The 14,032-nt window shown below is 53.7% G+C and overlaps 1 protein-coding gene across 11 annotated transcripts in view; it reads left to right on the forward strand.

The window, feature by feature from the left end:
• KASH5 (KASH domain containing 5) overlaps nucleotides 1–9,776 on the forward strand; it is a 28,747-nt gene extending 18,971 nt beyond the window's left edge. For 7 of the 11 annotated variants that reach the window (XM_033224021.1, XM_033224017.1, XM_033224019.1 and 4 more), the window contains 8 exons: nucleotides 561–625; nucleotides 790–877; nucleotides 1,343–1,465; nucleotides 4,675–4,733; nucleotides 6,913–6,958; nucleotides 8,791–8,855; nucleotides 8,933–9,043; nucleotides 9,146–9,776. In XM_033224021.1, coding sequence (XP_033079912.1) covers nucleotides 561–625; nucleotides 790–877; nucleotides 1,343–1,465; nucleotides 4,675–4,733; nucleotides 6,913–6,958; nucleotides 8,791–8,855; nucleotides 8,933–9,043; nucleotides 9,146–9,287 — 699 coding nt within the window. In that variant the 3' untranslated portion in view covers nucleotides 9,288–9,776. Of the gene's footprint in view, nucleotides 1–560; nucleotides 626–789; nucleotides 878–1,342; nucleotides 1,466–4,674; nucleotides 4,734–6,912; nucleotides 6,959–8,790; nucleotides 8,856–8,932; nucleotides 9,044–9,145 lie in introns of those variants that run through there. The other 4 variants (XM_033224023.1, XM_033224018.1, XM_033224026.1 and 1 more) reach the window with 3 other exon arrangements.
• Nucleotides 9,777–14,032: the final 4,256 nt, after the last annotated feature.

Here is a 14,032-nt window from a genome sequence, read left to right on the forward strand (position 1 = left end):
TGCATCACTGCCTCTGCCTTCCTTCTCTTAATTTTCTTGGCTGTGCTTTTGTTTTGTTTTTCTTTTTTGAGACGGAGTCTGGTTGCGTCGCCCAGGCTGGAGTGCAGTGGCACCATCTTGGCTCACTGCAAGCTCCTCCTGCTGGGTTCAAGTGATTCTTCTGCCTCAGCCTCCCAAGTAGCTGTGACTACAAGCGCGTGCCACCACGCCCGGCTAATTTTTTGTATTTTTAGTAGAGACGGGGTTTTACCCTGTCAGCCAGGATGGTCTCGATCTCCTAACCTCGTGATCTGCCCACCTCGGCCTCCTGAAGTGCTGGGATTACAGGCGTGAGCCACCACGCCCGGCCTCTTGGCCTGTGCTTTAGCTTCTGGATTCCTCTTGCTCTCTGTCTCTCTTTGGCTTCCTAACATTCTGTCATGGCTTTCTGCCCTTTGTCCCTAGGCAGTATGTGTCTGGGGAGCCCAAAGTGGTCAGGAAAGTGGAAAGAACCCTGGAAGAGGAGCCCAGGGGTGGGAAAAATGGAGAGCCAGATGTGCCCCCCACTTCCTCCTTTGCAGGAACTGAGGCTGGAGATTTCACGCCTGGAGGAGCAGCTGAGTCAGACCTATGGGGGGCCCGATGAGTGAGTGGAACTTCATGGGGTAGGAGGAGGCAGGAGGGGAGCCTAAGGGCAAGGACACCCTGGCCTCCAGCCCCAAGGTGGGCAGGGAAGGGAGGCCAGCATGAGCCGACTGAGTGGCCACCAGGCACAAAGGCCGCCTTCCTCCCTCCTCCCTGTGTGGCCAGGCTACCTGAAGGGGCCCAGCTGAGAAGAGTGGGCTGGACCCAGCTGCTGCCCCCATCGCTGGGCTTGGAGATCGAGGCCATTCGACAGGTGGGCCTAACACGCCTGGAATAAGCTGCAGGCCACCGAGGCAGAATCTCCAAACATCTCCCCACTCTGATCCTCACACCAGCCTAGCCCTAACCCACATTGCTGCCAGAGGCTCCCATCGCAACCTTAGCTTTTCTCTAACTCTATCTGGGATCCTAACCCCAAACCCACTGCCAGCCTCAGGCCTATGCCAGACCCCAGTCTGATCCAGCTGTGACTCACCCCTATCTCGTCTCCCTCCATGACCATCTCACTCCTTAACTTCATCTCGAACCCAGACCTTGGTCCTGGCAGCAAACCCTCCCCTGTTCCTGCTTCTGCCCACTCCCCAACCCCAGCCCCACACCAGCTCTTTTCTACCTCTCATCCTATTTTCAGCCACACACCTAAACCCGTTTCTATCTCTGACCTTGTCTTCTACCTTAATATGGCTCTCCCTGACCTCGGAAACAACTTCTGTCCCAGAAACAGGAAGTGGCAATTGCTGATCTCTCCAACCCTCTGTGTGGGGTGTGGCAGTGGGAGGAAGTCACCCATGATACCAGTGAGGAAGCTGAGTTTCCATCTGAAGCCCCAGCTGGGGGACAGGTGAGCACAGGAAAAGCTCTGAAGTCCAGGAGCTGGAAAGGGGCCCGGAGCTCCAGGTGCCGCCCTGGCCAGCCCATTCACTCACACCTTTGCTTGTTCCCCATTTGATGAGAAAATGTTAATTGAGAGCACACTGTGTGCTGGACACCCAGCCACAAGCCAGACCAGATACCACCCCTGCCCCAGGGACTGACCTGCCAGCGTTGGAGACAAAGGTGAACAAAGCAAACACACAAATTGCACTGTGGCTTTTATTGTTGTTTTGTTTTTTTAGGAAACACTCTCAGGAATTACATTATTTAAAATTGTACTACTGTAGGAAGGGAATAAGTAAGTTGTTTATGCTAACATTTTAAGGATATATTAAGCATTTATGTTTCAATTATAAGTACCTTTAAGAAAAGCCAGCAAGCTCACTATGACATCTTTAACTCAGCAATAACCATTGGGTTTTTTTGTTTGTTTGTTTTTTGTTGTTTTGTTTTGTTTTTTGTTTTTTTTGTTTTTGTTTTTTGTTTTTGGTTTTTAGAGACAGGATCTTGTCTTATTCTGTTGCCTAGAGTGGAGTGAACTTGACTCACTGCAGCCTCAACCTCCTGGACATAGGCAATCCTCCCACCTCAGCCTCCCGAGCCGCTGGGACTACAGGCACCTGCCACCACACCTGGCTAATTTTTGTGTTTTTCAGTAGAGACAGGGTTTCACCATGTTGGCCAGGCTGGTGTTGAACTCCTGGTCTCAGGTGATCTGCCTGCCTCGGTCTCCCAAAATGCTGGATTACAGGCATGAGCCACTGCACCTTGCTTTTTTATTTATTTATTTATTTTGAGACAGAATCTCACTCTCTTCTCTGTTGCCCAGGCTGGGTGGCATTATCACAGTTCACTGCAGCCTCAATCTCCCTGGACTCAGGTGATCCTCCCACCTCAGCTTCCCAAGTAGCTGGAACCACAGGCGTGTGCCACCATGCGTAGCTGATTTTTCTATTTTTTGTAGAAATGAGGTCTCCCTATGTTGCCCAGGCTGGCTGAACTCCTGGGCTCAAGTGATCCTCCTACCTCAGCCTCATGATTTTATGCCAAGGCCTTGCACAGGCTGTGCCAGTGGCTCGAAGAGTGCTGGGATTACAGGCATGAGTCACTGCTCTGGGCTCTCTCTCTCTCTCTTTTTTCTTTTATTTATTTATTTATTTATTTATTTATTTATTTATTTTTTATTTTTTTTTTTGAGACAGAGTCTTGCTCTGTCACCCAGGCTGGAGTGCAGTGGCGCAATCTCGGCTCACTGCAAGCTCCGCCTCCCGGGTTCCCGCCATTCTCCTGCCTCAGCCTCCGAGTAGCTGGGACTACAGGCGCCCGCCACCACGCCCGGCTAGTTTTTCGTATTTTTAGTAGAGACGGGGTTTCACCGTGTTAGCCAGGAGGGTCTCGATCTCCTGACCTCGTGATCCACCCGCCTCGGCCTCCCAAAGTGCTGGGATTGCAGGCTTGAGCCACCGCGCCCGGCCTTCTTTTTTTCTTTTAAAGAAAATGTTGTAAACAGCTCTGTCAACGATGCTGTATTGTCTTGTATTGTCTTCAAAGTGCTTTGCCATCCTTCAGGAGAGACTCATTTCTCTGATCACTTTTTCCCTGGTTTGAGAAAAGCTTCTGTGTTTCTCGTTGACAGCAGAGCTTGTTTGGGTTCTCACTGAACTCTCCTGGTGTCTCTGTAAGGCAGGCATCCTCATCTTGTTACTCATGGGAAACTGAGGCTCAGGGAGAAATCACATGTCCATGGTCACGCAGCTTGCCGGGGACAGAGCCTCATCCCCAGAAGTGTCCGTCAGATGGGGCTTCTGCTTTGAGCTCTCAGATGCGCCTGAGAGACAGGCTTGTCAAGGGGAAGGCTGAGCCAGGCCTCAGGGTGCAGCCTGTGAGGGGCCCAGGGATACAGAGCTGAGTCCCTTGGGGCCAGGCCTCTCAGTGCTCAAGGCCTGATAGGAGAGACCCTGCAAATGGGTTGGCCCAGTGCAGAATGATCCTTGTGCTAGAGGTGGGGGGTGGGCCTGTGGCAGCCCAGAGAAGGGGTATCTGTCAGGTCAGAGACTGGGGGAGATATTGAAGAGAAACTGATACTCAAGTGGAAGGAAGGAAGAAAGGAAAGGAAAGGGAGGGGAGGGGAGGAGGGGGAGGGGAGGAGGGGGAGGGAGAGGGAGAGAAGGAGATTAAGTGGTTGGAGGAAAGAGAGGCCTTCTAGGCACTGACACAGCCTGTGCAAGGCCTTGGCATAAAATCATGATATGCTTGAGGAGTAGAGGGTAGCTGGGGGTGACTAGTGAGAGATGAGGCCAGGGCCAGATCATGAAAGGAAATCTCTGACAAGCCAACAGATTGTACTTTTCTTCGGAAAGCCACAGGAAGGGTGGGGTCAGCTCTGGGCATGAAAAGATCCCTCTGGGACCATGTGAGGGACCTACTGGAGGCAGGGAGGAGGCTGGAGCAATGGTGATGAAGCCTGAGCCAGGCCAGGGCCCTAGGGATGGAGGAAAAGGGACAGACAGACATAACTGGGGTGGAGGGACAGAGCGGGGATCAGATGGGATGTGGGTGATGGGGAGGGAGGAGAAGAAGAAAGACTTGGAACTTGTGACCTCATGAGGTGAAATCTTGAGGGATGTCTGGGGGCTGCCTGGAAGCAGTTGGGTGCACCAGCCTGGAGCTCAAGGATTGCATTTAAAAAACATGTCAAGTTGGTTGTTGAGGTCAAGGGCAATGCTGATATGTCTCTGGAGAAACCAAGAGGTACTTGGGTCCTGAGGGGGAGCAGATGGACCCAGCCCAAGTCTGGGAACCTGGGATGAGAAGGCGGTTGGACAGGGAAGTGCTCATCTCCCGTGGGACCCAGATACGTGTACGAGGTCTGTGGAACATCCAGGAAGTTTAGGCGACTGGGACTCCTGGGTCCTGTGAGGGAAGGGGGCTTGGTGGCATAGAGAACAACCCTTTGGTTTTTGGCTTCTGCCCTCAGGGGGATAATAGGGCCATCCTCATGTAGGGGAGCACAAGAGGAGGGTAGGTTGTAGACGGTGGTGAATTCATGTGCAGGTTGCAGCCTGGAAGACCTTTTGCATATGGGGTCTGGGACCAGCGGGGAGACAGTGGGCACTGTTAGGGGTGGAGCTTTGAGTGAGAAGAATCAGAGAAGAACTAACCTTTTTGTTTCCACAGAGAAACTTCCAGGGAGAGCCAGGGCACCATGGAGAAGGAAGGAAGGAGCCATCCATGTGGTAAGGAGCTGAGCCATCCATCTGCCTCAGGGTGACACCCGATTCACAGATGCTTAGAGTAGGAGGACTGGATGAGCCCTGAGGGGGTCGGCATGCCACTCATTCACTCATTCTTCACATCTTCCCAGAGCAGACGCTAGACCTGTAGGCCAGGAGATGAGACCTGGCCCTGCCCTCAGGTCTAGGAGGAGATCTGGTTCCCGACTCCGCCTCGGGGGAAGGCTCTCAGCGAGGCCGAGGCAGGCCACCATGCCTGAATGGAGCCCTGAGGGAGTGGTGTTAGTATAGGAAACTCTTAGACAAGAAGACACAATTGTCAGGCAGAAGGGACAGCTCAGTCACATGGTCGTTCTCTCACTGAACACACCTTTCCCGAGGCTCTGGGGAACCTCCCTGGAGAGCTCCCAGTCAGCTGGGAGATCTTGGGGGTGAGGGGGGTCTCTGGAATCAGCGTGGATTCAGATTCCAACTCAGGTACTTTGCAGTCAGGCTGGTGTGAGCATTTGGTCGTATGCTATGAAGTTCCAGCCCTGTGATTGGGATGTGATTGTTAGGAGGCTGTGTCCAGGCCTCTGACGATGGAGAAAGCACTAGATGACTGGGCCCACCCTCCTCCAGGGCCCTGGCCTTGGGGCCTCTGGTTTCCTGTGTTGCTTCCCTCTCCCCCTCCCCTCTTTCAGGCTCCCAGCTGCGGCTACTAATGAGGCTGCCTGCCAAGGCCTCTAATTGGACTTGTCTGGGAAGAGCTGAGATTGGGCGGGATGTGAGCTCTGGAGCTATGACCTCCCTTTGCGTCACCAGAGAAAGGAGGGGAGAAGGGGCTGAGCAGTAGTGGAAGTCGGGGAGGCAGGTGCCATGCGAGTTTCCGAGTTTCCAGAGGGCAGGGGCTGTTTGATCCGCAGGTTGGAAAGCTGGGAGTGAGGAAGCTGGTGAATACAATGGCCCCTAAAGGTAGCCAGCGGTTAGGACTTGGACCTTGAGAGGGCTTGGGTCCCAAGTAGAAGTTTCAGGGGATCAGACAGTGTATGTCTGACTGGGGCCTAAAAGCCTGGATCCCTTATTGCGTGGGAGCACAGCTGTATTCCTGAGGGTATCTCTGAGGGTTTTGGGTCTGAAGCTGGTGGTAGTGGCAACTGCAGGGCTGAATCTCTGCTCCCTAGTGAAGGCAGTGGCTGGTGGTGTGGATGGCTGGGTCTCTAAGGGACATTCAGGCTGGGCAGCTTGAGGCCTGAGACCCCAAAGCAGCATTTCAGGGACTCAGATGGCTATGACCCTAGGAGGGGCCTCCCTAGGAGCCTTCCCCAAGGCAGGGTTGGAAGCCAGATGTCCTCCTAGACCAAGACTCTGAGACTCGCTGAGGGCAGGGCCAGGGCTCATCTCCCAGCCCATAGCCCCAGGGTCTGCTCCTTGGAAGATGTGAGTAAATGAGTGAGTGAGTGGCATGCTGACCCCTCAGGGCTCTTCCAGTCCTCCTGGAAGAGGGGCTTGCACACCTAAGAGGATTTGGCATGGGGAAGAGCTCCAACAGTTGGGTTCTGTGGGCTGGGAGGTCTGAGTTGGCGTGCCAGTCCTCAGACAGTACCCAGTGACAGCCATTGAAAAATGGCTCAACCCACTAGACAGGAAGGGCGTTTCGACACGTGCTCTGGGGTCTTACAGAAGCCTGAATCTCTGGTACTTTGGAAGGTGAGAGAGCTGGAAGCCTCAGTTCCCAGCTGGGGGACCCACTGGGGAAGTAGTGGCTGAGAAAACCACTCTGAGATAAAGAGGCCCCCTTATTCTTTAGTGGTCACAGACCCTTTGGATAATTTTTTTAAATTCCTGTGAAAAATACATATGCAGGACACCCCCCAGGCCCGTCCATGCTCCCTGGCCTCCCCCAGGCCCGTCCATGCTCCCTGGCCTCCCCCAGGCCCGTCCATGCTCCCTGGCCTCCCCCAGGCCCGTCCATGCTCGCTGGCCTCCCCCAGGCCCGTCCATGCTCCCTGGCCTCCCCCAGGCCCGTCCATGCTCCCTGGCCTCCCCCAGGCCCGTCCATGCTCCCTGGCCTCCCCCAGGCCCGTCCATGCTCCCGGGCCTGTGCTAAGACCCTGCTCCAAGGCTTCCCTCCCAGCCCATAGTAGGCAAAGGGAACCAGGGAGGAGAGGACGATGCCAGCAGTGACTTTGTTGACCCTCAGGTTGACCAGAAGAGAGGAAGAGGAGGACGCAGAGAGCCAGGTCACGGTAGGCAGTCCCCAGCACCCCTCCCCAGTCCCCATCCACTCCAAGCCCGCAGAGGCTGAGTCGCTCATTTCAACTCTTCCCAAGCCCCAACCTCACACCCCAACTCCTCAGGAGCAGAGAGAAAAATCATTTGGCCAAGAGATAACAAGGCCCTTGCTGTAGCTAATGAGAGCGATGGCGAGGTGGGGGGAGGCCTGGAGGTTGGTGGGCGGCCAGGCTGCTCCCAGGGGAGCCCCCCAGCCACACACACAGGGCTGCAGCCACCACACCGCAGGCCTCGTAGACGTGGCTGCACCCCCGGATTGCATAAATGCACACGCACATGCGCCCACACTCGGGAGAGGTTGGGCTGGCCCGCCCCAGCCAGCCTCAGAACTCCCTGGGGGCACAGTGCCCACAGCCCCCCCACCTGCAGCCACACAGGCCAGCTCCTCTGCTCCTCAGAGCCCAGTGCCCAGTGGAGGTTAGGATTTCTGTTCTCAGGCAAGGACGGGGAAAGAAACTCAGTAAGGAGAGGTGAGGAGCCCTGGGTTCTGAGCTGAGGAAGGCGGGAGCTGGGCTGGAGTCTGCCTGTTGTGCGTCAGGCACTGTCAGGGCCCTTGGGGCTCTTCAGGGTCCAAACCGGCCGAGCTAGCTGCCTCCATGACACTCAGCTCCTAGCGCCCTGGCCCCGAAGCCCACCTCCTCTCGACATACCACACACTGCCTTGCAGAGACTGGGGCTCCACCTCAGCTTCCTCACAGCTCACACGGGGATAATCTCTTCCTAGCTCCCAGGGTGGGGAGGAGGGTTAAGGACCACGTCATAAAGGGCCTGGGTCCGTGCCTGGCACAGCAGGTGGTAGAGGTGAACATATTGATTGTGATTGGTGTTCTGTTTTTATTTACTGCCATTATTATTGTCATTCATCATCCTCATCTGAGTCAAAAAGGTGTGGGGGTAGGAAGGCCAGAGACCCATAGAGGTGAGGCCCTTCCAGGGAGACATGGGGGATGAGGCAGCACAGTGAGTGGGGCCTAACCCTAGAGGGACAGCTGGGGCTTTGATCTTTGAATCTTCAGATGAAGTGTTGGAATTAATCAGTGAATTTAGCATGGTTGCTGGGTGAAAGGTCAAAATAAAAAATCAATCATATTTCAGTATAGCAACCATGAACAATGAGAAAAATACGTTTGTAATTATGCCATTTATAATGGCATGGTATTTTTGTTTTGTTTTTGTTTTTGAGACGGAGTCTCGCTCTGTCGCCAGGCTGAAGTGCAGGGACGTGATCTCAGCTCACTGCAACCTCCGCCTCCCGGGTTCAAGCGATTTTCGTGCCTCAGCCTCCTGAGTAGCTGGGATTACAGGCATGCGCCACCATACCCAGCTAATTTTTGTATTTTTAGTAGAAACGTGGTTTTGCCATGTTGGCCAGGATGGTCTCCACATCCTGACCTTGTGATTGTACTTGGAGGTGATGATATTGAATAGCTGACACAGACACTGAGCACTCACTAGGTACCAGGCGCTGTCCAAGCTACTGCCCTCACCTTTTCTTTCCCCCCACATTCACTCATTTAGTCACCATGTCAACCCTATGAGGTGGGGACTTCCCTGGCCAGCAGATGCGGAAAGAGAGGCACGGAGAGGTGTGATGACATGCCAAGGACCCTCAGCCAGAGGCTGGCAGAACTGGGAACCCAACCTGGCAGCGCATCTCAGAGAAGTGCACTCCGTTAACTCCTGAGCTCCACCACCTTCTGTGTGGTCGCTTATGTCCATTGTGCTGACCTGAGGACCTCTCAGTCCAGAACCCAGTGCCTCAAATGCACCTCTTTTGTCCTCCCAGGCGGATCTCCCTATGCCTCTAGGAGACCCTTGCCCTGGAGACATCCTAGAAAGCCCTCCAGAGAGGTAATAGGACCCACGGGGTCCGGGAGGGAAATTGGGGACAAGGAAAAACCCAGTGGTGATTCCCTCCTTTCCCCCAGCAGGCCTGCGCAGCAGGAACTCCAGCAAGCCTTGGTGCCTGTGATGAAGGAGCTGGTCCCAGTCAGGAGGAGGCCCTGGGGCCAGCTCTGCCTGCCCCCACAGCGGCTAAGGTGTGCCCCCGGGCCTCTCCAGAAGGAAGGAGGTGGTCTGACCTTGGGAAGAGCAGAGGCTGCCCAGACCCTACCCTAAACGCTGTCCCACCTCCCCACCAGGGTCACTCCACATCCACTGATCCCAGCTCCGGTCCTGGGCCTGCTGCTGCTGCTGCTGCTCTCTGTCCTGCTGCTGGGCCCGTCCCCACCTCCCACCTGGCCCCACCTCCAGCTCTGCTACCTCCAGCCCCCTCCAGTGTGAGAGGCTCCACTTGCCCCTCAGAGCAGTGTCTAGCTCAGGAAATCCCCCGGCCCTCTCTGCATTCGGATCCCCATTGTTAGCCCAGTGTTGCACCGGCTTACCCCAGATACAGTACAGGGGATCCACATCCCTGTGTTGGGTTTTTATGTGAAGTCTGCTAGTTTTTTAATGTTGACATTTCTTAATAATAGCAAAACTCCCCAGTAATGGATGAAGCACTAAGGATTATTCCCTCACAAAACAAGCCTGGCGAGGGCAGCTGTGGGTACACAGCTAAGTCTCGGTTGCCTCGCGGTCGGGGCCTCAGTGATTCTCCTGTCCCCTCCCTCATGCTCAGGAGTTGGCGACTGCAGCTTCCTACATCACATCTGCGGGAGACGGAAACTTTTCCCTTCCTTTCTATAAAGAGAGGCAGTAGCCTCAGTGTGCAGTGGGCAGATTTAAATCATACTCGTAATAAAAGAGAAGCAGTTGCCTGCCCAGAGCCACCAGCAGACTTGTGTTTGTTTCGCTAGCCAGACTGTTTGGTGTGACCACCCTTAACTGTAAGGGAGCCTGGGGGACCTGGGAGGTCAAGTACCTCTGTGGAGACTGGGTACCTTGAAAGTGCCTTGCCACACACCTCCTTCACACTGAAAACCACTGCAGGGCATGGACCCAACAAAACACTTTGGGAGTCACCTACACACCACCACAGTGTGCAGCTGCTGAGTTGCCTTGGCACGCATCGCCAGGCTGCTTTGAAGGGCTCCAGGATACCTCCTCTCCCTGATCTCTCTCTCCCTCCTACCTTCTCTACACCTCTGCCTTGCCCTCCTGCAAAAGGATCCTGACTCTGTCCTGCCACCCCACCATGGGTAGGAGCCTAGGTTGGCCCAGTCCTAACTGCATCCTAACTCAATAAAGGACAATCTTCCTGGACCAGGCGCCGTGGCTCACGCCTGTAATCCCAGCACTTTGGGAGGCCAAGGCAGGTGGATCACCTGAGATCAAGAGTTCAAGACCAGCCTGGCCAACATGGTGAAACCCTGTCTCTACTAAAATAACAAAAATTAGCCACCTGGCGTGGTGGAGCTGCCTGTAATCCCAGCTACTCAGGAAGCTGAGGCAGGAGAATCACTTGAACCTGGGAGGCAGAGGTTGTAGTGAGTGGAGATCGTGCCACTGCACTCCAGCCTGGGCAACAGAGTGAGACTCTGTCTCAAAAAAAACAAAAACAAATTAAGAAAAACACACATGTGAGACCCCAGCCCCTCCCTGTTATTCACAGGGACCGTCTGCATGGTGCAGCTCTGGTGCATCATTACGCCGTAAGCCCCTTCCCCGCTGGAGTAAAGCTGAGGACACAAGAGGGAAGCACATGGAGTCTGAGAAGCCTACCCTACTCCCCAAAAATACACAATTGGGCACCCACTGTGTGGGGCACGTGGCCCATGGTATTGGAGTTGTGCAGGGAATGCCCCAAGCTTTGCCTGCCTCATAGCACCTCCAGCAGGATCCTTACACCATGGCTGCAGCACTCCCTGTAAATAACAAGAGTGGACACCCAGGATGGCTGGCCCCAGGGTGGGAGGGCGCTGAGCTAGGCACTTTGAGATATGTATTTAATCTTCACCTCAATACTAAGAAGTAGATGGTGCTATTATTGCTTTACAAATGAAGACACTGAAGCACAGAGAAGTTAAATGACTTGGCCTAGATGTCACAGCTAAAAATTGTGAGAGTTGGGACCCAAACTCAGTCTCAGTCCAGTTCAGCGAATGAACTCACATGGTGGCTGTCTGCTGTTTATAGCAGCCTATCAGTTGAACATCCTTCCTTATCTGGGAAAATCCCAAGATAGGAAGGAGACAGGGCCCCACCTTCAACCAGGAGAGTCAAAGGAGGGTCCCCTTCCCCAGCTCTCAGGGGATTGGGCTGCTATGACAGGCCACGTGTGTGGCCCATGCCCATCCCTGTGGCCAAGGAGAAGGATCACGAGATTGGCAGCCCCACCAGACTCTCCAGTCACAGCCATCAAAGGCAACAACAACTCTCTACAGAAAAAGGGGGACAGGGATGTGGACCAGGCATACACCAGAGATGTCCGCTAGAGTGCAAATGGCAAACAGGAAATGCACCGGGGTGCCATTTATTGATTCAACAAATATTTGTTCATCATTTCTTTGCAACAGCTAGACCTTAGAAAATGAAGCTGTAGAGGAAAGCAGGACCTCCAACATCAAGCTGAGGAGCTCAGGTTTTCTCCTGAGAATAATGGGGCTTTGGGAGGTTTTATTGCTTGTTTGTCTTTGATTTTTGACATTTTAATTGAGGCGCAGCTTACATACAGATAGCAGACAAACCTTAAGTATCAGCCGGATAAACTTTTGTGTACGTATATGCCCATGAAAATCACAGCCCGGGTCAAAATAGTAGACAGTTTCAGCACTCCAGATGCTTCCTTGGAGAGTTTTGAGCGAGGGAGGGACAGAATCAAACCTATTTAAAGACTGATGGAGGCCGGGCACGGTGGCTCAAGCCTGTAATCCCAGCACTTTGGGAGGCCGAGATGGGCGGATCACGAGGTCAGGAGATCGAGACCATCCTGGCTAATACGGTGAAACCCCGTCTCTACTTAAAAATACAAAAAACGCCGGGCGCGGTGGCTCAAGCCTGTAATCCCAGCACTATGGGAGGCCGAGACGGGCGGATCACGAGGTCAGGAGATCGAGACCATCCTGGCTAATACGGTGAAACCCCGTCTCTACTAAAAAACACAAAAAACTAGCCGGGCGTGGAGGCGGGCGCCTGTAGTCCCAGCTACTCGGGAGGCTGAGGCAGGAGAATGGCGTAAACCCGGGAGGCGGAGCTTGCAGTGAGCTGAGATCCGGCCACTGCACTCCAGCCTGGGCGGCAGAGCAAGACTCCGTCTCAGAAAAAATAAATAAATAAATAAATAAAATAAAATAAAAATACAAAAAACTAGCCTGGCGAGGTGGCGGGCGCCTGTAGTCCCAGCTACTCGGGAGGCTGAGGCAGGAGAATGGCGTAAACCCGGGAGGCGGAGCTTGCAGTGAGCTGAGATCCGGCCACTGCACTCCAGCCTGGGTGGCAGAGCAAGACTCCGTCTCAAAAAGAAAAAAAAAAAAAGACTGATGGAGGTAGCTGCAAGTTCTGTGAGAGCCCAGAAAAGGCAACTGATTCGGCTGGGAGGTTACAGAATTTTTTTTTTTTTTTTTTTTTTTTTTTGAGACGGAGTCTGGGTCTGTCGCCCAGGCTGGAGTGCAGTGGCCAGATCTCAGCTCACTGCAAGCTCCGCCTCCCGGTTTACGCCATTCTCTGCCTCAGCCTCCCGAGTAGCTGGGACTACAGGCGCCCGCCATCTCGCCCGGCTAATTTGTATTTTTTTAGTAGAGACGGGGTTTCACCGTGTTAGCCAGGATGGTCTCGATCTCCTGACCTCGTGATCCGCCCGTCTCGGCCTCCCAAAGTGCTGGGATTACAGGCTTGAGCCACCGCGCCCGGCCAGGTTACAGAATTTTTTCCAGACAAGTGACATTTGTGTTTAGTCTTGAAAGATGGGTAAGGTTTGGGTTACAGTCAGCAGGGGCCCAGGGAGGGTGTCATAGAGGTGGGAAAGAGACCAGTGTGTGTGGAGAGCCATGGGCAGCATCCTGTTGCTGGATTAAAAAATAAAAATAAAAAGATTTGGAGTCGCGAAGGGATTGAAGTCTACAGAGTGGTGGGAAATAAGAGAGGTAGGCAAGAGCCCGTGAAGGAATTTGAACACCAGCTTGAACTTTATTCCCCAGTGCCCGTGAAAGGGCTGTGAGCAAGGGAAGGCAGAACTCTGGGTGGGAAGAAGAGCGTTTGGGGCTTGTGCAGGAGATCAATGAATGAAGGGGATAAGAATGAAGGCCAGCAGGTGGGGAGGAGTCTGGGGCTGTGGTCCAGGTAGGAGAGAATAAGGCCTGAGGCAGGGCATGCGGGTGGAGAGGAGGGAAGAGCAAAGCCATGGCAGGGCGGGAGGGACCAGGCTGGAGACTGACAAGCTGTAAAGGATGGCGAAAGGGGCAGGACAAGGACAACCCTTGGGACCTGGTCCAGTGACTAGGAGACAGTGCAGCCATTCCCAAGATAGGGAACCCATGATAAAGAGTGAGTTCAGGGAAAGACTCAGTTCATTTAGGGGCTGGAGTCCTGAGCTCTGAGCTCCCAGGCTGGAGAAGGGGGTCTGGGTGTTGTCAGCTGTGGGTGGTGGCGGAAGCTGTGGGGACTGCTGAATTTGCTTGAGAGTAGAGTGGGGAGGGAGGAGGTTCCAGACACCATTTTGGTCAAAAACCTCAAATGTTCGGAAACGGATCAGGGAGAAAATAGAGTGTGGGAAGAGACCAGGCCAGTACCCAGCTACCAGGCCCTCGGGGAAACAGGAGGAGGCTCTTCATAGCGTCGTTGTGAGGTTAAAAGAGCTAATACAAGCACAGCACTTAGAAGAGTGCCCGCTATATAGCAACTGCTCATTAACATTTTAATTCCATTTCTCCATGAGAGTAGTGGAAAAGTCGAGACTTTTGAAATTGCACATACCTGGATTCCAGTTATCCTTCTGTCGCTTAGTAGCTCTAACAACTTAGGAAAATTCCTCCTGACTTTCAGTCTTATTTGTAAAATTAGGCCAACTCCAGATAGTTTTGAAGAATACAGTTTTTCCTTTGTTATTAGGAACGACAGAGAAACAGTCCCGCCCCCACAGTCCAAGGGCC

This window comes from Trachypithecus francoisi, unplaced genomic scaffold (genome assembly GCF_009764315.1).
Source record: "Trachypithecus francoisi isolate TF-2019V2 unplaced genomic scaffold, Tfra_2.0 Lachesis_group12, whole genome shotgun sequence".
NCBI classification, from domain to species: Eukaryota; Metazoa; Chordata; class Mammalia; order Primates; family Cercopithecidae; genus Trachypithecus; species Trachypithecus francoisi.